A 23,962-nucleotide genomic window follows, 5' to 3' on the forward strand; every position below is an offset into this window, starting at 1 on the left:
TTCATGAAATGGCAGAATCATCAAAGAAGCGCAAGGGCTCATCTTCCTCCACCACCACTTCAGGCCACCACCACCACGGTGCTTCCGGTGACTCTCCGGCACCACCAAACCCATATCTTTCGTCACCATGCTCTCTCACTCTATTTTCCACCGATGACCAATGTCAAAGGTATTACTCCTCATTTTCCAATCGTGTCATCCTTGACCCTAAATTCCTTGATTTTGAATTCTTTGAGGGAGAAAACTTTGATTGTTATCAAGTTTTTCAAAAATCTGAATTAGCGGATTTTATGACTCTGAAATTGCCTTATTATTCGAAAATAGTTCGGGTCTTTTATAACAACTTGGAAATTCGTGATGGAGTGATATTTTCTGAAGTACACAAAATACCCATTGTTGTTGATCAATCTTTGTTTAATTCTTTAACCAAACTGAGTAGTCAAGGTGTACCTTTTGAAGGAGCCTTAGTTGATGATTGGAAACCCATTTATTCTAGTCATGATGCCTGAAAAATGGTCTATGTTGAAAATGCTGATATGACTAGTCGTTTACTTGCTGGTTCATTTACCTTTGAATGTCGTATCATGCATTATATTTTATATCGTGTGTTTCATCCTCGTTCTACTAACCTATCTCAAGCCTTTAAAGAAGATTTGATTTTATTATGAGCACTACAAATTGGTCGTCAAATTCACTGGGGCCATCTTGTTCGCCACCGTATCCATAAGGCATTACGGGTAAATGCACCTCTCCCATATCCCCATCTGGTTACTCTAATTCTGCAGCACTTCAACATCCCTCTTGCTAATGAACCTTTTGTCAAGGTTAAACGTTCATTTGCCATTGGAGCCGCTGCAGTTGCGTCTTTTGGGTATAGGAAAGATATTGATGGCCAATGGGTGGGTAAATAGGATCTCCCGACTAATGCTCCTGATGAACGCACTCCATCTCCACCACCAAGGGATTCTTCCTCTACACTACTAAATGATGTCCTCACCGAGCTTCGGGATCTTCGTGCTTTTGTTGGAGAAAGATTTGATTCCATGGATTCTTGCATCATTCATCTTGAGGATGACATGGGATTTATCCGTCGTTGATTGGATCCTCCGACCGATTCTTAGGTTTCCCTTCATTATCATAGTTATTAGAACTTAAAGACTTGTTTCTCTTCAATTAGGTCATTCAATATGTTATTTCTGACTTATTACATTTGGTTGTTGGTACTTTAGTACTCTGTATTTCAGACATTACTATTTGTTGCATTTACATTACTATTATTCTGCTTGATTAGTACTCTACATGGTATGGTATGCTCTGCTCTATTAATTTTCTTATAATTATTAATTGTTGTATGCTTTTCTTCTCTATACTCCTAATTTATTTTTTATGCTGCCAAAGGGAGAGAGATAGATAAGATGGTAAGGGGAATTACCTATTTTTTGAAAAAGTTTATTATATATAAAATCTTCCACTTTTTCATATAAGCAGTCATTGAAAAATCAAGGGGGAGTGAATGACACAAATGGATATTCTTTTTACTCCTTACCTACAGATGGTGGTCATCATCAAAAAGGGGGAGAATGTGAATCATGCAGGTTTTGATGATGCCAAAAGTATTTACTTGATGAAAGCACACATTGTTTAAGTCAACAAACAAGATCAAGAAAATCACAGATAAGGACTTAGTCAAATTGTTAAAAGAATCTCATTTTTATTTGCAATAGTTTGGCCTCAAAGTCTTTTATCAAAATTTCTTTATCAAAATTTTGTTATCTCCATCCCCCAATCCTTGTCAAACACCAAACCTTCTTTTGCACATCTAGACACAAGAACAATGGTTTCGAAAGAGATGATCACCTCATTTCCTTTAATGGTGCCTCTGATATTGACTTCGTCTTGACGTGTAATTCCCCAAAACTAGGCCTAGGGACCATAATGCCAAGAGTTGAACTTTTCAAGGAATAGTGTCCACCCAACATGATCAAAAATCCCTTTGACTTGAATGCCCTCTTCTTCTAAGCCTTGAAATTTCACCCATCATCTCTTCTTCTAAGCCCTTTGGCATCCCTTTCATTGTTGATACCCGAAATCACAACAACTTCATTTTTCTTGGATTCCATTGTTTTGAAAGATTAAAAGTTTTTGAAGAAACAGAAGAGATTTTTGAATTTTGACTTCTCAAATGCAAGTAAAAATGTATAGAGAGTTCTAAGAGTTCAAAGTTTCAAAAGTCCCTTGATTGTCTGCCTTTCCATTTTACGTGTTTTGAAAACAAAGAGAAACCAATGAACAGTAATGGTTCAAATTGCATTAAAAGTTTTTCAAAATCTGTCTTTTATTCATGGTGAAAAAGGCGGCACACATTTCTTAAGAGAAGACAAAAGATTTTTATCTTTGTGAACACATTTCCTCTTCCATCTATATGCTCGAGCGAAAGATAATTCAAACAATTTAATGAAGATATATAAGACGATACGATTGTTTGAGAAATAAAGACATGCATCATTAATCTGATAGGAAAACCATATTCAAATGTTCCCCAATATAGACGAAGCGATCTTTAGACAAAGGTTTAGTGAAGATATCAACCCATTGGTGATTTGTGTCTACAAATTTTATGTAAAAAAACACCCTTTTGAATACAACCATGAATGAAATGGTACCTTATCTAAGTACGCTTAGACTTTGAATGTCATATGGGATTTTTAGACAGATAGATTGTACTAGTGTTGTCACAATATACTGGTATTTTGTTCTCAAAACTAGAGTAATCTTCTAACTAGTACTTTACCCATAGCAGTTGTGAGCAACAACTTGCGGGAAACACATATTCAACTTCTATTGTAGATAGAGGGATAGAGTTCTACTTCTTACTTGCCCAAGGTATTAGACAAGGTCCAATATAATGACATCCACCACTTGTGCTTTTTTGTTCAACTTTGACCCCTGCATAGTCTACAACATAGTATGTTACTAACATGAAATCTTAATTTTTCTTATAGAACAAACTTTGGTTAATATTTCCTAGTAGATAATGTAAGATCCTCTAAACAGCTTTGAAATGAGATTCTCAAGGATCAAACTGAAATCTAGCACACAAACATACATTATACAGAATATCAAGTCTACTAGCAGTTAGATATAGAAGTGAGCCACTCATACCTTTGTAGATCATCCAATCTACTGGTTTACCTGATTCGTCTTTGCTTAAAGGATTGGAAGCATGCATAGTTTTTTTCATTGGTTTAACACCTTCCATCTTGAACTTCTTCAGAAGTTATTTAGGGTATTTTTGTTGATGTGTGTGTGTGTGTGTGTGTATATATATATATATATATATATATATATATATATATATACACACACACACACACACACGTTTGTTATCTTGCTTAATTTGAAGCCCCAAAATGAACTTAAGTTCTCCCATCATACTCATTTTATATTCACTCTTCATCAGGTCAGAGAAATCCTTGTACAGAGATTCATTAGTAGCTCCAAAAATAATATCACCTACATATATTTGAACTATAATGAAATCCTTTCCAACTTCTCTTCTGAAAAGAGTTGTATCTATCTTGCTTGTCATAAAACCAATTTCTAAAAGAAAAGAACTCAGTGGGTCATACCAAGCATGAGGTGCCTAATTCAGACCATACAAAGCCTTTTTAATTTTTAAGCTTAAAAGTATGGTTTGGAAGGATATGATCTTCAAAATCATGAGGTTGTTTGGCGTACACTTCATCTTCAATATAGCCATTTAAGAAATCAATTTTCACATCCATCTGAAAAAACTTATCTTTTTATGAGCAGCAAAGGCAAACATGATTCTTACGGCTTCAAGTCTAGTAATAAGAGCAAAGGTTTATGTGAAATATATACCTTTTGGCTAGTTATAGCCTTAAGCTACTAACCTAACTTTGTTCCTTACCACTTTACCTTGTTTATCTAATTTATTTTTGAACACCCATCTTGTTCCAATGATGCTCTTGTTTTCAAGCCTAGGAGCAAGTGCCCAAACATCATTTTTGGTGAACTGATGGAGTTCTTCTTCCATTGCAATGATCCAATCATCATCTGTTAGTGCTTCATCTATCATCTTAGGTTCTATTTCAAACATGAGGGCATAAGATGCAAGATCTTTAAATAAGGATTTGGTTCTTACTCATTCAGTCTGATCTCCAATGATTTGATCTTGAGGGTTGTAGTTAACAAACTTCTAGTCCTTCGTCTATGGTTGTTGATTGATAAACCACTTTTGCAAAGATATTTTGTGAGTTTTTGTGCCATTTTCATGCATTTTCTAGGTAGGACTAACATTTGGGTCCTAGTTTTGTCTTGTAGAAGTATAACCGCTCAATAGAGTGAAAGGGGTGGAAATTGCATGTTTTCTAAAGATTTGAAGAACTTTGCCACTTGACTATGACCATGGAGTATTAGTTTAGGGCAAAGAGCATCATTAGACCTTGATAATAGACATTTGATTGATTTGGTACCAGAGTCTTTTAAAAGCATGGTTAATGTATTTGAGCTTTGAAAAAACTTCCCAAAGTCTTTTGTAAGACAATCTACTTCCTTTCTTATTTTTTCAGCTATAAAGAGTTCATTTGTCTAACTGGCTTGAATCAAACTCTCTTCTAGAGTTTGGATTTTATTTTCCAAAACTTCATTTGATTTCTTCAACTCAATGTTTCAAATACATGTTTAATATTTTTCTTTATACTTTTTGCATAGAAGAGAAATCATATGATAATTATAAAGAACATCATAGGGCATATCTTCTTCATTGTCTGATGAAGCACTAGAAGAGGTATAAGATAGAACAAGTTTTTACCTTAACTTTTTCATCTATATCTATCATCGAACAAATATTAGCTTGTTCATCATCTGAATTGCTACTCTTCTCACTATCTTTTTCTTGTCACCAGAATATCTTTTCTTCTTCAGTTGGGGACACTTAACCTTTATATGTCCAGGTTTCTGACATTTGAAACAAATGATCTCATTGTTTCCTCCTTGTATTTCTTCTTGAATCTTGCGTCCTTTATTATAGAGGAGTGTTGGAACTTTCCTTTCTTCTTCATCATTTGTTTGAAATTTTTGGGCATGAAAGCCAATTCATCATTTGTGGAATCTCCAGAACTATTAGAGTCAGTCATCTACACTTTAAGAGCTTTAGAGAAGCTCTTCTTTTGTTCTCTTCTGGAGCTAGTCTCTCCAGACTTAACAAAGCATGGATACTAGTCTCAAAGTTGAGGAAGCCAAGAAAAATCAATGCAACACAAGCATTAACAAAGCATGGATACGACTAGAAACTATGACAAACATCAAGACAAGGAAAAGAAAAAAAAACTTAATAATCAGTTTTTTCTTCACTTAAAAAAAAAAAAAGATCAAGACTGGTCACACACAGTTGCAACACTTATTTGATTAAAAATACAAAAACAAACTATTTGGACTTGAACCCAAGAATTGAGTCAAGAAGAAGCACACTTAATCACTACACTAAAGGCTATTTATTGATAAGTAATTGAAAAGTATATATATATATATATATATATATATATATATATATATATATATATATATATATATATATATATATATATATATATATATATATATATATATATTTAAAATGATTTATTAAAATTAAATATTAACAAAAGTGACACAGGGTAACTTGAACACTTCAAAATCAAAGACTATTAGTTGAATTAATATATCAAATGAGTATTTGGTCCAAAATAAAATTTAAGACAAAAGGTAAAAAGAAATATTGTGAAAACAGAGAAATATCATTGTTGTTTTTCAATAAAGTCAACAACTTATCGGGTCTAACCGAGGGTTTGATATTTCTAAATCTAGCCAAGAGCTCAAGCTAAGGCCAACAATCCCAAGTTAACCTTGGCCAAAAATTGAAAAATGGAAACAACATTTTTTTCTAAGATTTTTTTTAACCGTGTGGACCGAAATTTTTTGCTTTTGCCTTTTCAAATTGACATAATTGAAAAAAAGAATGGAAAACTTAAATTGAGCAAAAATTTGTAAATTTTTAAAACAAAAATAAAACACAGCAAGACTAAGCAAGAGAAACGCGAAAGAAAAAAAGAATGATTGTTTTGGTTATAACACGAGAAATGTTGCAAGAAAGATTGACAAAGTTAAGCTAGCAACATGACCAAGCAAGAAAACGAGTGTCCATGCTTTTGACATTGACCATCATCATTGTCTCCAACTTGGAAAAATTTAAGTATATTTTAGCTCTTTAAATTTAAATTAATGTTATTTTTGTCTCTTAATTATAGTCCCTTAATTTAAAAACAAAAATACAAAGGTTCTGTTTTAAACCCTCTTACAGTTTAAAAACGTCACAAATTATGCATCAAAATCACTAAAGATCACTGATGGTGTTATCAGAAGCAAGTACCAATGGTCTTACTTGTCACATCCCTTACATGCTACATACGAAGTTAGGGTATGTCATGCCTACAGAAACCTTACATTGGAAGCCCTCCTAAGTATTTTAACGTTGTGGGTACTTCATACGGAAGAACGAATAAAGACTATGGATTAACTTATAAAGGAATAAAAACAAATAAAAAGCAAGCTTACCTCTAATATGCACAAGGGTATATTTGTGATTAATTTAATAAAGCACACCTTTAAGTAAACAAACTTGTACACTAAAAAATGTGCAAAACTACAATTCCATCTATTATTACATGATCATACCCATCAAATGTCGCGGACAAATGCCGGTGGCTGTATCAATGGAATTTAAAATAGCCAGGTCTCAATAAAATATGTTCAGATCGATTTCGAATACAACCACATCAATAGTGAGGAGTTTCGCAGTGAGAATGTGTTTCTCGAACATATTTAAGTCTCAGAAGACAACGGTTAAAATTTCAGGCAACATTGAAAATAAATAGAAAAAAATGATAAACTTGAGCTTTCTTAACTTTTCACAACATCAATTACAATGATATCTAGTCATATCATCTACGATTACACAAATTACAGGCTGTTATAAACAAAATTGAACGACCCCTTATAAACTCTAGCATATATACAAATCCCCTGAAACCAAAATTTGTACTTGTGTCATTTCAGCAGGAGAAACAGAAATACAGATGTGAGGCATCGTGGTTGCCACCTTTGGAGTCAACTTCCAAGAAAATTTGCCATGATGGCCAATTCAGGCTTTCGAATTTGAATTATTAATTGCAGGGTCAAAGACCAACCTTCATGACCCCTCTCCAAATCGCATTGGAAGATGCATTATGATAAATCTGCAAAGAACAAATATCACGTTTCCTATGACTCCGAATTCGTTCTATCTATTAAAAATGCTAACTAAACATCATTCCAGATTCAAAAATGCGAGCAGGTGGTACTAAGATTAAGTACCAGCAAAAAATAATCATTTTTGGTCCAAATGTAGACAAGCAACTCATTGATCGCTGCCAATGTTCCTTATCTCGACAGTTGGCACTAAGCATACAATTGAACCTCCTATGTAGGTATCCATACACCAGATCTTTTTCAAAAGAACACCAGCCTCTTCTCGACATCCGGGAGAGAACCAAGTTTCTAGTTACAAATAAACAGACTTAACATCGTTAGCCCCAAAGCTTGTACCACATTGTGGACACTTGCGATGCCTACTCCCAGCAACTTTCTGGATACATGAGTAGCAGAACAAGTGGTAGCATTTTGTAATTACCACCTGACAAAAAAAAAAAAAAAGAGATGCATAAGCTTTTCATCCCACAAAAGAAGTCAGATTCGGTTCTATTTTTCAAATGTTAATTTGTAAACAGACTAGCAAGTGACTGAAACATATGCACACCCCTTGGATACTTCTCCATAAGCACTTGTAGAAGAAGAAAATAAATAAAAATGAAATAAGCTAATTGAAAAGCTTGTTTCATTTAGTTTCATCAAAAGCTGATTTTGTATTGTGCATAAGCTAATTTTGATTTATGGAGAAATTTATTTCATATTACCTTCTTATTTTCTTCTCCCTCCTATGAGTGTGTTTAGATTAGTTTATCAAAACAGGACCAATATCTAACAGTGACCAGTGCAGCAAGCATCAATGTAGATATGGAGAAAATCAGAACATATTAGCTTATGCCTCACGTGTATACCTCCAGGTTGTCAAATAGGTGCATTGCATTTAAATATAATGAATGAGCAAAAATTAAACAATTCATGCATTAAAAAAATAATTGTTGATAATTGTTTTTAATTGAGCTTATAAATCATTTTAATTGGCTCCCTAGGTTTCGTCGAAGTACAGTTTATAGGGGCCTATATGAAGATTCTCAAATAACTGAAGAACCAAATCACTATTTTAATTATCCAGTGGGTCCCTAAACTACTTGAGAATTTTTAAACAAGATCATGTAATTCAACAAGGATTAAAGATCATTCTTACTTTGATGAAACTAAGCTCAGGGGCCTAATTAAAAATGACTAGTAAGTTTAGGAACTCAATTACAAACTTTTAAAGTATAGGACCTATTTAAAACTTCCCAAATAGCTCACTTCTTTCTGTATCAACTTTGACAGCAAAGTGACATGCCAAGTGCACAGATCAATGTACTTCAACTTGGGACTTTGAAGTAAAGTGACTCGGTGACTGGTAAGCTTTGTTTTATTGAAGGACTTGAGCATCCTTACAGCTAACATCAATTTATGTTAGGAGTTCCACATTGAGTAGAATAAACTACTTAATGTGCACTTAAACCATGAGGCTCTCCTACCTAATAGACTTTTCTTTTGAGTTAAGCTCTCCTTTTGTGTTTTTTGCTTTTGGAGAGAACTCTCCTTTTGTGCTTAAGTCCTAACAATTGATGCTTTCATTGAGAGTCAGGCTACAGAAAGGGTGACCTATACAGGCTGGATTATGGTGCAAACCAATTATTAATACATGAATGAAGTTGTCAGAGAGAAAATAGTGATGGTTGCCGTGGACGTTCGTTCTTAATGCAGATGGCATTGTTATGATTAGAATAAACTACATGATAAGGTACTTAAACCATGAGGCCCTCCCACCTAATGGACTCTCCTCCTATGCTCAAGTCCAAACAGAAGGGGTCCACTTAGTCGAATAATATGTGTTATCTAACTCGTTTAGTTCAACAACTTTTTACTCACACTGAATTTCATCAATGTTGAATTATAAGATTTAGTGAATTGCACGAGTGACTAAACATATATACGAGGCATATCCTATAAAAATGTCATTATGTGAGAAAAAAATGGCTAATCTCAAACATTAAAATAAAATGGAAGGCCTAGATTAAAATACTTAAGAATTTATTAAAACCTCACCTGAACATCAAATCTTTAAAATATTCACCAAACAAAAATCAAATCTCTAAACTACTCATCAAATAAAAAATCAAAGAGTGACGTCTTAATTGAGATACGTAATAACGGAGATCAATCTTTAAGAAATTTGAATTTCTTTAGTAATTTATTTACAAATTTAATGGTCACATGAGGTTTTAATGAATTCCAAAGCATTTTAATTTAAGTCTTCCATTTTAATTTAATGGTTGATCTCAGAATGTGGGTTTGGGTCTAACTCAACCCCAAAAGCTAACTCATAGGAAGAGGGTTGTCTCCCACTTATATACTCTATCTAGCCCTTATCTCTAACTGATGTGGGATGTGGGACTTGAGTTTTTCGAACACATCCAACACTTTTAGGCTTGGTGTGTGGAAAATAGGTCGGTGACTCATTTAATAGATCTATGATAGGCTCATATACCATCTTAAAATGTGAGTTCGGACCTAAGTCAACCTCAAAATCTAGCTCATAGTGTGAAGGTTATCCCTAACTTATATATCCTATCTTTGCACTATCTCTAGCCGATGTGGGACTTGAGTTGTTCTCAATACACCCCTCATGCCCAACACTTATGCAAGTGAGATTGGGCCTAATCATCCCCAAAAGCTAGATTATGCCTCACTTATATACTATACTATATTTGGGCCTTATCTTTAGCTGATGTGTGACTTGGACTTTTTCCCAATACACCCCAACTCACACCCAACACTTTCTAGGCTTGGGGCATGGATAATATGATGGGTGGCCCATTAATGGATATAAGATAGGATTTGATACCATCTTAGAATGTGGGTTTGACCTAACTCAACACCAAAAACTAACTCATAGGATGAGGGTTGCCTTCCACTTATATACTTTATCTTGACCTTATCTCTAACTGATCTGAGACTTGAGTTTTTCCAACAATTAAGATTAGTCATTCTCATTTCTCACATAAGAAAGACACTCTCATAGTATAATCCTTATGCCCCTGTATATAGGGTGTGTTTGTTTTGTACTTCATAAATTTCTCTTCTATTTCTCTCCTATAAACAAAACACAACCATAATGTGTAACAAATCACACCATTAGATTTCAAGAAAATGAACCCTACAAAATCTTAAGGTAAGGATTGTCCCTCATATATACTATTTTGACCATATCACTAGTCGATGTGGGACTAAACCACCACCCTTGAAGCTACAATTAAGGCAGCCTCTAAAGAGGTCGCAACTAAGGCAGGCTGGGGGGATCGCAATTAAGGAAGTTTTCTAACACTCTCCCTTATGTATAATGAATCTAGGATAGACCCACATTTATAGGAAGGATCCATATGTTTGTGGTTGTTATGATCCTCTTGAGAATTAGGAATTTAATGTACGATGATGTGATAGAATATGATATCTGATGAGGAAACTAAATATCCACTAATTATGTGTAATCAATAGTCAATACTACCTGTCTATATAAACAAGCTCCAAAGGTTCTCTTTGACATAAGTTTTCATACAAATATCGCTCAAATTCTCTCATTTAGCATGGTATCAGAGCTGGCTTGTGGGAATAACAAAAACGGTCCCCGATGGACCTTTATGGTCATCACATTTCTTCTAGTGACTAGCTTTTGCTTTCCGACAATCCTTTTCTGCTTTCTTGATAACTTTACAAGTCACCACTAGCCATCGTCACTTTTTCAGCAACCAACCGCTCTGATGGACCTTTCTACTCATCACCCATCTTCCAACAAACCTTTTATGCTTTTCAGACAACTTTTTACCTTTTCCAACACATTTTCTGATGATTGTCGTCTGTCGGCGACCTTTCTACCCAGTGACTACACCATAAGACTTTCTTTTTGTCAATCTATACAAATCTGTCAACCACGTCATTAGAGCACGCACGGCTCCTTTGACGTGCCAAACAGCCCATGCTGGCGTGTGAGGCCTTCTTACAAGTTGTGATTCTAGGTTTAGGGTTGCCCCTGGGTACAACCCTACCCCAGGATATTCGCCCTATTCTAAGCATCCTTATGGTCCCCATCTCTAGGCTTTGTGATGTGTGCTTCATTTTAGTTGCAGGTTTTGTTTGTGCGCGCCTTGTTTTCTCCTATGGCTTCTATACTTGTTGCCTACAAGGACTTTAGTGAGTGGTTTGCCGTTCAATTTCCAACGAAGAACTTTTTAGGCACCTATCTTACCGTTGTTTCTTTTCAGCATGTTTTTCGGCCATCGCCTTCATCTCGCCACTCTTTTTCCATCAAATAACTTTTCGGTCACCTATTTTGTCACTGTCCTTTTTCGGAGTGTTTCTCGGTAACTTCTCTAGCTTCAGTGGCTGTTTATGGCAATTTCATCTCTTCAGTTTTAATAATTTTGAGTCTCCACAGTTCGTTTGAAGCTTCCAAATCTTGGTTTTAAGAAGATTGAAACTTGCTTTGGATTTACTTAAGCTGATGGATATTCCAGCTCTCTTTCTAGCAATATTCCTCAATTTCACCAAGATCCTTGAGTTGTCATCAAAATATTGGTTTGAAACTTCCAAATGATGATTTTAAGAAAGTTGAAACTTGCTTTTCTTAGGCTGATGGATATTCCAGCTCTCTTTCTAGCAAAATTCTCTGACTTCATCAACATCCCTGAGTTATCATTCAAACTATTGTCTTTTATAGTGGAGCTTAAGTTTTATGTTTTTGTTGGGAATATATTCTCTTTAACAAGCTAAAGCTTAGTAAGCTGAAGCTAGAAGGGGAGTGTTGAGAATCAAGAATTCAATGTATAACGATGTGATAGGATATGAAATCTGATTTAGAGGAAACTGAATATCCTCTAATTATGTGTAATCAATACTACTTGTCTGTAGAAACACCTGGTCATTTATTTTTGCCTTGAAAAAAAGCTACTTCAATATGGGAAAAATCTTTTTTTGGGGGGGAACATCAAGGACCAAACCTTGTACCTTTTCTGTAGACAAGTTTAAAAACCTACAGTTCAGCAACATCACTTTTCTTTCACAGCTATAATGGGAAAGGATATTAGCACTCTTTACTATTTAGCAATACCAGAGCATGGCCACACACCTTTGGAGGCTAATTGTTTCAGAAACTTTTAAGGAAAAATCACTTTTAAAATTTTTGGCATGTTTAGACCCATAAGATATGGAGCTAACCCCCACTCCAGAATCAGCTTGACCATAACCACATGGTGCACCCCATGGTTTTCAGACCACCGCAGGTAAAGTCCATCCACATGGAGCTAACGTTGCCAACTGATCCACACCTCAAGGCTAATACCCTCAGCATCCAATTGCATCTTTACTAACATTTTTTGTGAAACACACATATAATACCTTACAGTACATAAAAATACCTCTTTTGCCCTGTCTTGGCAGATACTGCACTTGATAATTTCCCTGTACTCTTCAAGTTCCTGTTGAAGCTTTTCAGTTACTAAAAAGCCCTCATTCTGTTCTTTAAGGCATGTAAACTTTCTCCTAGCAACCTCCAGATTCTCTTCCACTCTTTTCTTGGCAAACCTAGTGATAAAAAGACAAAAAGGTTCACAACTTCTGTGTACCAAAAATATTCAAAGAAAAATCATGTATACCTTTCTTGACAGACTAAATACCTTTCTTTCTCAAGTTCTACTTGTAACTCCATGCGCGTCACTCGATTACTGCCAATTTTAGATTGCATTTCCACCACCATATCCGTAACCTGCTGAGATTGTCTTCTAACATTGGACAGCCTTCTTTGTGTATTTTCCAAAGTGACAGAACTTTGAAGCTTATCCTCTGCAAGTTTTTGAAGCTGATCCAAACAAAACTTCAACTGCATACCAAGTATGGATAAGTAAAATTCCAAAGTCATATCTGAAAAGCAATTGAAATCAAGACCCAGCTACCTGGTCTTCAATTCTTGTAGCTTTCACATCATATAAATTCAATGATATGTTTGCTTGCTGGATCTCTTGTTCAATTACCCGCTTCTCCATGAGCAATGAGTCCTGCTTCTGTCTCGCCCTTACACCCTCCAAAACAAGCTGCACCAAAAAGACATCAATAAAATCCAAGAAAAACGAAAAATATCATTATATAAAAATATATCTGATCTTCAAGAATAATAAATTCTCAGTGTATAACAGAATTTTTGGCAAAAAAGATCCAAAACCCCTCTGAATGAAAGATTTTTGTAATATGTTTTGATGATTTACAAACTATATTGAAAATGCTATTTATCATTATACAGGTTAGCAAAAATGAAAATGATTGTATGCAATTCCCATTCTCAACCCATGACCAATATGAACTTGAAGTTTCCTTCGTAACTCATAAAACAACTTCACAGTGGCTCCGTTCCATGCCTCATTTCATAGTCCTTTGGGGTCAGGAATAGCGGCTTCATTAGCTACCCTCATTCAATGGTCAAGGCCTTACTCAATTCCTTCCCGTTGGTCAGGAATTGCAGCCTTGTTAGCTAATCTTAACCGTTCGTGCTACACATCAGTGTGAAGCCCTCACTCCCTAATTACTACATCAAAGACTGTATCCAATAACTCATTATGACAATATCTATTCTATCGTTCCAGCCCCACACCCGTGGGTCAGTCACTTTTAGATTTAGTGAACAGAGAATGTTGAATAAACTGAGAGAGAGAGAGAGAGAGAGAAAGATCGGAAGAAAAGTGAACTGATTTTTATTGATCTGGAAAAAGTTAGTTGCAGTTAGTTACATTCAAAGGTATATATAAACCTCTTTTATGTTATCCTAACAGAAAATAGATTCTAACTAACACTAACAGATTTTAACTAACATTAACTGATTCTAACTAACACTAACAGATTTTAACTAACATTAATCGATTCTAACTAACACCAACAGAAAGTAACAGAATATAGCCTTGTATCCTAATGAGGTGCAGCTAACTGCCCTTACCATCATACTACAGCTGTTTATCACTAGATGGGTGCTGTTAGCAAAAGCTAACAACCCTTACAATTAGTTTACAGAATTGTTTTCACAGTTGTACAATAACATACTCCAATAGAGAAAGAGAGAAAAATATAGAAAAATGAAACTGATATTATTGAATCTGAAAAGTTAGTTACAAAATTAGTAACAAAGATGTATTTATAGGCCTCTAGACCTTCAGCCTAAGTGCAAAACAGAAAAACAGAATAGGAGGGAAATTCTGTTAGTAAACTAGTATCTTGCTACTAGTGTGGTGCTGTTAGCAAAAGCTAACAGCCCTTGCAAACTGTTTTCAAAGTTATTTACATATACTTGAAACCAGAATAGGAAGTAAAATGAGATGGCCCCCACAGATCTGTAAAGATAAGTTCTAGGGAAGAGTAAACAGAAGTAGAAGAATGAGATGGCAGCCTGTGAGACTTTCCCATGCAACAGGAAGCACAAAAGTCTGAAAAAATTTATTAGATGGTGAAATATTACACTGGTTGAAGACTAGCTTCATTACATAACTATTGGGATGGCCTAACCTAGCATGCCATAGACTAACAGTGATAGGAGGTGAAACAACAGAACTGGAAGCTACACTGGAATTTTTATGAACAGTAGGATCTGTGATTGAAGTAGAAGTGGAAGTTGACAACAGCTGAGGAAAGTTATCTTGAAGCCTGATGTTATGGAATGAATAGAGACCATCAGCACCAACAACACCCTGAAGAAGGACCTTATTGATCACCTGAGATTTCACAAGACATAAGTGAGGATGAAACTCAAAGAAAACAAAGTTATCCCTTGCAAACTGACTCACACTTAACAAATTTTTGGATATTGAAGGAACATGTAATAACTTATTAAGTTTGTAAGTTATATGAGTCATTAGGAGACACAAAAGAGGAGGAACCAACACTAGAGATACTCAAACCTTCACCATTTCCTATAAAGATTTGGTCTGGTCCATCAAAGCGTGCAAACTGTTTGATATGCTGTGGTTCACCAGTCACATGGAAGCTAGCTCCAGAATCTGGAATCCAGGTTGAACAAGCTTGACCATTGTCATGAGAGGACGAGTTTGTAAGCATAGCACTAGGTTGATTGGTTGGGTGAGCAACAGGCTTGGAATTAGGATTAACCCAAGTTTTTGAAGATCGAATCGAACCAGACGAATAAGGAATTGGCTGGAGTGTAGTAGGATCAAAAAAAGTAAGTGACTCATGAGGTTGAAAGTTCACGTCAGTTCGAAAATGACAAACATTTGCAGTATGTCCATATTTGAGACAGATTTTGCACTGGAAGTTAGCAAATCGGCCACCACCACGACCCTTGCCAGAACTACTGCGGCCACCTCCGCGATTAGACGGATTGCCACGACCACCACTGCCACGGCCATACACTCCCCTAGAGCCACCAGAATCACCAGGTTTGTATGTCTTAGATTCTTAGAATGTGAGTTTAGGCCTAACTCAACCCCAAAAGCTAGCTCAAGGGGTGAGGGTTGCCCCTCACTTTCTAACTTGGCTTTATTTTTAGCCGATGCGGGACTTGGATTTTTCCCAATACACCCCCTCACACCCAGCACTTCTAGGGCTAGGTGCGTGGGTAACATAGGTGGGTGACCCTTTTTTTGAATAATATTGGATATGCTCTGGTACCATCTTAGAATGTGAGTTTAGGCCTAACTCAACCTCAAAAGCTAGCTCATGAGGTGAGGGTTGTCCCTCACTTATATATTCTATCTTGACTTTATTTTTAGCCGATGGGACTTGGGTTTTTCCCAATACACCCCCTCACGCCCAACACTTCTTGGACTTGGTGCGCAGATAACAATGGTGGGTGACCTTTTTTTTGAATAATATTGGATATACTCTGATACCATCTTAGATTCTTAGAATGTGAGTTTAGGCCTAACTCAACCCCAAAAGTTAGTTCAAGGGGTGAGGATTGTCTCTCACTTATATATTCTAACTTGGCTTTATTTTTAACCGATGTGGGACTTGAGTTTTTCCCGAGTTTTTCCCAATAGTATGAATTTGAGTGCAAATAACCTTGAGTGTAATTCGAGGATGGAGAACGGAGCACTTGAGTGTCTCTATTGTAGCGAACGAGACGAGTCTCGTGATCGTAAAGTAGAGCTTCAATCAATGGACGGAGTGCGTTTCTGGCTTTTGATCACGGAGATCACTGGCGCGTAATCAAAAGGGAGACCTTCCAGAAGTGCGTCAATGTATTCCTCATGGCGAACCGAAACTCCAACATCGGCAAGTTCATCGACATAGCCTTTGATCTTACAAAGATATTGATCCATCGATTTTCCTTCGAGCGAAACTGTGCGCATCGCAGTTTGCAGTTGGCGCGCACGTGACTTGGTGTGAAGGCTTAAGTGCTCGTGAATATCTCACACCTGATAGGAGTGATTCGAGCCAAGAACACATGAAAGAACAGACTTCGAGAGAGTGGATTGGAGCCAAACAAGGAGTGTTTGGTCCTGAACTTCCCAAGCTTCGTACTCTGGATTGATGCAATCGGCAATTCAATCATCTACCGTGAGATATCGAGGTGGAACAATCGGATTAACCACAAATTGCTACAGTTTGTGCGATTTGATTATTGGTTCGACATGTTGTCTCCAGTGTAGGCATTTGGAATCGTCGAGCTTCTCGACGATGGAGGTCGGAAACGAGTGTGAAACAAAACCTTGAGTAGCGGAAGCCATGGATGTTGATGAAGGAACAGGAAAAATCGAAGAGAAGAGTTTCTACAAAAAAAGTGGCTCTAGATACCATTTTAGATTTAGTGAATAGAGAAAGAGAAAGGACAATCAAACTGATATTATTGAATCTGAAAAGTTAGTTACAAAATTAATTACAAAGATGTATTTATAGGCCTCTAGACCTTCAGCCTAAGTGCAAAACAGAAAAACAGAATAGGAGGGAAATTCTGTTAGTAAACTAGTATCCTGCTACTAGTGAGGTGCTGTTACCAAAAGCTGACAGCCCTTGCAAACTGTTTTCACAGTTATTTACATATACTCTAATAGTCACTAGGCTTTCAGTTAATGAATAATTGGACATTACTATCTCAATCGTAAAGGATTAGATTTATACCCTATCTTATCTCTAGCTCTAGCTCCAAGCGGTAGGGCCTCCATTCATAAAAATTTTGAAAAAATGTCGATTGATTCAAAGACGAGGGCGAATTATAGTAATTTGTTCTAATCCAAGACATAAACAAAGACAAGGGACAGAATCATGAAAATCTTCAGAACAATTTTTAAGTATTATTCAGAAGCATTCTCTTATAGAAGATATTAAAATCTTATGAAGTTCAAATACTGAAAGAGCAAAAAGCATTCTCTTATAGAAGATATTAAAATCTTATGAAGTTCAAATACTGAAAGAGCAAAAAGCATTCTCTTATAGAAGATATTAAAATCTTATGAAGTTCAAATACTGAAAGAGCAAAAAGCATTCTATTATAGAAGATATTAAAATCTTATGAAGTTCAAATACAGAAAGAGCAAAAGCTGAAGTTACTCTGAAGACTCGAAATCTTTTGAAGTGAGAAAAGGATCCTAAACAATAAGACTTTAGAAATCAATCAAAAGTTAAGTTATCATATTTCAAATTTTTTATAAGTCACAATTCAAGCCTCTCGCCCTTTCTTGTAACACATTCTACTGCCTTCACTTCGTTCTGCAAGTAACAATTTTAATTATTTCAAGTTGATATGTACCAATCTCAAACCTAGTATTTTATGTTAACTCAAATTAATACTATTTCTTTGGTTTTGCCGTCATAGCTGTACGACAACAACAACAAAGCCTAATCTCACTCACTAAGTGAGGTCGGCTACATTGATCACACAACACCATTTCACACGTTTAAAACCCAAAGTTTCAGAATTATTATAAGTCTAAGATAAAATGGATGTCTACAAATACTAGCGGAGGGGGAATTAATTTCATGGAACGCTCTCTAACAACAACCAGTAATAACAGGTGAATACCAAAAGTTTTAAAATTTTAATAGTTGGACTAAAGAAAGGCAAAGCAAATGACAGATGCAGAACAATATCAACAGAATAGCTCCATGTTTTGCTAAACCAAACCAATGCCCACAAAAGAATGTATGTTTTGAGAAATACAAAGGGTCTTGTTTATATGTACTGTAGAAATAAATTATCATCACTTTCAAAGTAAACTATAAAGGTGCAACCAATTTCAAGACAAATTACCTTAATATTATAATCATCTCTTTCAGTAATCTGCTGCAACAGATGTTGGTTTTGAGTTTGCATGTCGTCATATGCTTGTCCAATACTCTGCAGGAAAATCAACCCAATGGCAACAGACGAAAATTAATGTTGTAAAACCATTACAAATGGAATAATCAGTAAAAAATGGCATTATGCAGCAAAGAATTACATCCCATTCAGATAAGAAATCAAACCTCTATTTCAGATAAGTAGTTCTCATTTTGTTTATTCTTAGATTTCAAGACATCAGACAGATCACACATTTGCCTGAAATAGGAAACAATATGGAAAAGTAGAGTTAACAATCATTAAAATAATACAGCATGGTTAAGGGTATACAGTTGCACACACATGAAGGACTAAAAAATGGTTTCATAAGATCCTTTCAGCTGCTTTCACATAAAACATGGATCAACTTCCACCATACTGACATAAAGGATAAACAAATTCATCAAATAACTGAAACAAAAAAGATAAAGTATCAAGTTTCAAATTCCAAGAACACAAACATAAGCAGGTACACATCATGTCAAACTGTATTTTTCTCATGTTAAAATATCAGGAGAATTAACAAAAGCCATACTTGATAGAATTTAATGACAAAGTAATTTGGCTTCAATAATTGGAAGCTCATAGAAATGTACATAGAAGCTCATGTAGAAAAGGATTAAGAAAAAGCAAGTCTTGTTTATCAAACAAAAACCCAATAAAATAAATAATATAGAAATAAAAATAATAATAATAATAATTAAAAAAAAACTGAGAGCACCTGCTATGAGAAGGAAAAAATAAAGACCAACTATAACTTTGGACAACTTCCTTTATTCTTGATAAACAAAATCAAGCAACCAAAAAAGAAAGAAAAACAAAAGAACATCTCATCATTCATGAAACCTTATCAATTCTATCAGAGGCAAATTGGCTAAATACATCTTATGGTAAGCACATGTAAGATGCATATTACATTAGACCAAACTCTCAATTAGTAGCATCAATTTGGAGGTTAACCTTTTAGAATCTGCTAATTTCTGTCTCATGTCTGCTATCTCAGCTTCAGCAGCAGCCAGCTTTTGTTGAGATCTTGCCTCTGCTTCATTGGCTGTCTTAACTCGATGTTCTAAGTTGTGCTCATCAAGAGATGATTTCAAACTTTGAACATGAGCCCATGCTCTGTATTCTGCTTCCCTTGCATCCATGACATCCCTGCAGACACAGATCTTTGTTAGTATTCCACATTATCTGTTTGATGCGTTGGGCAACCTAGCATGACAAACAAGCACTATATGAGACACACAACTTCACCATGTTATTAGTTCAACCAAAATGTCAACCAGTCAAAGCTTACATGTCTTTTATATTATTTTTCAAAGTTTTGTTATATAACAATTTGTTAGAAGAATTTCATTTTTAAGAACTCAGTTTAGAAAATTATGTATCAATTGGGTGCAAGATTATATACAACTAAAGAAGTAACAGACGCATACACATATTACAAATAAAATATAATAACTAAAATATCCTCATCTAACAATCTTGATAAAGTTGGAGCATGAATCGTGATTGTACCCAACTTATTGCAGACACGATTAACTCTGCTCCCATTATGTGGCTTAGTAAAAGTATCAGCAGGTAGTTTTCACGTTATGAACTGACTTGTGGCACTACATGCTTGTTGAATTTTTTCCCAAATCAAAAATGACAATCAGCTTGTGGTAATACTAGTCCTTTGACTAGTCTTGAGCAAACACTGCAATGCCGGCATCACCACCCACACCACTAAGACACATGGAGAGCTCTAATACAAACTGATAAGAATCTTGAGAGGACCACACCACAAAAGCTAGCCATTATAGTTGGAGAGTCCAATGCCTTATAAATCTCATGCTAGAATCCCATACTTCCAATGTGGTAATACTAGTCCTTTGACTAGTCTTGAGCAAACATTGCAATGTCAGCATCACCACTCACATCACTAAGGCACATGGAGAGCTCTAATACCAATTGATAAGAACCTTTAGAGGACCACACCACAAAAGCTAGCCATCATAGTTGGAGAGTCCAATGCCTTATAAATCTCATGCTAGAATCCCATACTTCCAATGTGGGAATCAAGACCCATACCTTAGGAGGCATTTGTTTCACGGAAGGTTCTTACATTCCCATGAATGTTATTCCCAGGAATATAACATGGGAATAATATCATTCCCGGGTATTTTAAGAAAAAAATGTTTGGTTACATTTTTATATTCCTGGGAAGAGTTTTTAAAATTCAAAATAATTTAAATAAAAAAGAAGTTATAACATTCCAATGGGACTATCACTTTCCCACCCCCTCCTCATGGGAATATAGATGCAAGAAAGCATGGTAAAAAAGGAAATTATAACATTCCCAGGAATCAATAATACCTGGGAATTTTTTTAAAAAACTTGTAACAAACATGGGAATCCCCGTCTTCATATTCCCAGGAACCATCAAGATTCCGTGAAACAAACGCCCCCTTACAATTGGAACCTAACACTGGCAGTTTTAGCCATCCCCATCCTCAGCCTATGTTCTCAAGAGGTTTCAGTCATCTCTGACCTCTGGCCATTTTCTGGCAATCCTGTCACTGTCTTGTATAGGCTCAATTTATATCTATATTCGGCCAGAGGCATGACACAACCAGAGACCATGCAGTTGAGGGGATTAATTGGGGATGTTTCTGTATTGGTGCAGTTTGATAAATGTGCAAGCCATAACTTCATTGCTCAAGAGCTTGTTCAAAAACTAAGGTTGAAGGTGCCCCCTACCACCCGCTACGGAGTTCAGCTGGGTGGTGGATTTCACAAGCAATCACAGAGATACTGTAAGGATTTGAAACTAAATTTAGCTAACTATGAGCTCTCTGCAAATTTCTAAGTTTTTGGACTAAGGGATGGCCATAGTGTTGGTGGTTGCATGGTTGAAGACATTTGGGGGCGAGGGGGGGGGGGGGCGGCGCAGGGAAAGACCTTTGAGATACAGGTGACCCGACTTGACTCAAACAGTGATTACTTCTAAATCCTTAATGAAGAAGGTACAGGAATGGGATGTATTACTTGCCTCTGCTCTGGTTATTCTCTCATCCCTAACCACAGCAACTGAAGAGAATTCAATGAAGATAGGCAATCAGTGGGGGCTGAGATCACTTTAGAACAAGACATTCAGCTCCAACAGTAGTTAGATAAGTATCGATTGGTTTTTTCTGTTACAGAAGGGCTTCCTCCATCTGTGAAAGTGACCATAAAATTGCTATTTAGGCAGAGTGGATCCTATTTTTTTGTTATCCGCAAAAATAATATTATATATTAGATAAGTTTCAGTACAAGTTGCACTGTGATTTTTACAATCACCAATGAAGTCTCCCATGTGGAGATTTGGTTCCCTAATACAAAACTAATCATGATGGATTAAAGAACCAAAACTAAGTATATTTTTTTTTTGATCGGCAAAGATAAATATATATATAAATAAAAGAAGTACCAGAGGTACTATTACAAAGTTAGATTCCATATAAATGGTTCCTAAAAGCAGACAACAAAAGTCTGATATGGAACCAAATTATGGAAAAAATACACATGTATTAACAAAGCTGAAAACCCTACTACTGCAAAAAACCCTGTCTTAAGTTACTCGACCACTGATTAAAATGCAAAGAAAAGTCCTTCTCCAAATTATGAAGCCAAGTCCAAATTAGAAAAGACGCGTCTTCAACCAATTTGTTTCCATCAAAAGTTGCATTGGAGAAAAGAATTCTATTCCTAAGCTGCCAAATGGACCAAGTAACTGCCAACCACCACAACTGCCACCTTCTAGGTCTGATTCCAACTACCTGCAAGGAAGAATACTGCATAAAATGGTCTTTTATGCTCCAAGGATGAACACCTTTCAAGTTTATCCAAGACATTGTTTCCCACCATATAGGTTGGATCTGAATGCAGTGGATAAAAATATGAGAGGCATTCTCCTCCTCTCCCCTGCAGAAGGGGCAAGTCATATCTGGAATGTGCACTTGCCTAGCTCTTAGATTAGATTTTGTGGGTAATCTGTCCCACAGCAACCTCCAAGCAAACACCCCAATTTTACTTGGGATCTTGATCTTCCAAAGGTCCTCAAAACAATCATGTAGGTTGTCATCATCTACCTCCTCCAAAAACGATGAGTAAGCACTACGGGTAGTGTAAATACCCGACACATCTGCTGCCCAAACCCAAGTATCTGAACCAAAATTCTGAATGGATTTACCTTCAACTTCAGAGAGAAAAGAGATGGCCAAGTCGATTTCACTTTCAAACAGCTGTCTTCTCCAACTAAAGTTCCATTCCCACCAAAACTAAGTATATATTGATGATCCCTATCTGTGAAGCTATTTTTCACTAATTACAAAACCCTTCTCTGATATGGCTTGACCATTGACGAAAAAGGATTGTTGAATCCTTTTTCCAGGTTCCTCAACCAGCGCCAACAAAACAAAATGGCATCATCCAGTATCTTACTGGTGTTGGGGCTATTGTTTGAAAATATGATTCTGTTTCTATGGTTCCATATACTCCAAGTTAGTGCCACCCACCAAATTAACCATCTCTGTGACTTGATACCAAGATGTGTATTGCAGAATGAGTGCTGCATGAAATTTTTCCTTGGGTGTTGCGAAAAAAGTCCCACCATGTTGATCCAAGACAAGGATTCTATGAACGTGAGATCATACAGATATCCTCATACCCAGAAGAATGACATTGATAAAATGATAGCTAAGATGTTAGCTGCGGACATCATTCGACCACGCACTAGCCCATATTCTACCCCGGTTATGTTAGTGTTCAAGAAGAACAGGAGATGATACTTTTTTGTAGACTATTCAGCTCTAGATAAAGCTACTATTCTTGACAAATTTCCCATCCCAGTCATGGAAGAATTACTGGATGAGTTCCATGGTGGAGCTTAATCCTCGAAGACAGATATCTACAACATTAAATCAGAATAGGCTGGCATTGAGAAAACAGCAATTCACACACACCAGGCCACTTCAAGTTCCTGTTACATTTCAATGTGCAATGAATGAACATCACCTTGAGGCCATTACTTTGTATGATCGCATTGGTATCTTTGATGATATTCTAATCTACAGCCAAACATGGGAATCTCACTTATCACACCTTGAGCTAGTCCTTTTTACTTTACAACAGCAAAACAAATTTACATATCACGAGCAGTTTTGGAAAAATGCAAATCAAATAATGGGTGCATGTTATTTCACAGAAGGTTGCAACTATGGATGGGAAGAATATAGATGCCATTTTACAGTTTCCTATACCTCAATATGTTAAAAACCTACGTTGATTTCCTAGGCTTAACAGGTACTACAGGCATTTCATAAAGAATTA

General features: G+C 36.0%; 1 protein-coding gene across 2 annotated transcripts in view; it reads right to left on the reverse strand.

Moving 5' to 3' along the window:
* Positions 1 to 6,796: 6,796 nt before the first annotated feature.
* The window catches only part of LOC114412880 (E3 ubiquitin-protein ligase BRE1-like 1), a 41,164-nt gene continuing 23,998 nt past the window's right edge, over positions 6,797 to 23,962 (reverse strand). Inside the window, exons 13-20 of one of the 2 annotated variants that reach the window (XR_003666839.1) lie at positions 19,568 to 19,762; positions 18,754 to 18,826; positions 18,539 to 18,625; positions 13,245 to 13,382; positions 12,969 to 13,171; positions 12,711 to 12,876; positions 7,414 to 7,732; positions 6,797 to 7,295 (exon numbers count right to left, since the gene is read on the reverse strand). Coding sequence is in view for 1 of the 2 variants with exons in the window: in XM_028376982.1 (XP_028232783.1) it covers positions 7,601 to 7,732; positions 12,711 to 12,876; positions 12,969 to 13,171; positions 13,245 to 13,382; positions 18,539 to 18,625; positions 18,754 to 18,826; positions 19,568 to 19,762 (994 nt within the window). In the remaining variant the exon portion in view is untranslated. Of the gene's footprint in view, positions 7,733 to 12,710; positions 12,877 to 12,968; positions 13,172 to 13,244; positions 13,383 to 18,538; positions 18,626 to 18,753; positions 18,827 to 19,567; positions 19,763 to 23,962 lie in introns of both variants that reach the window. The other variant, XM_028376982.1, reaches the window with a different exon arrangement.

This window comes from Glycine soja, chromosome 1 (assembly GCF_004193775.1).
Source record: "Glycine soja cultivar W05 chromosome 1, ASM419377v2, whole genome shotgun sequence".
Classification (NCBI taxonomy): domain Eukaryota; kingdom Viridiplantae; phylum Streptophyta; class Magnoliopsida; order Fabales; family Fabaceae; genus Glycine; species Glycine soja.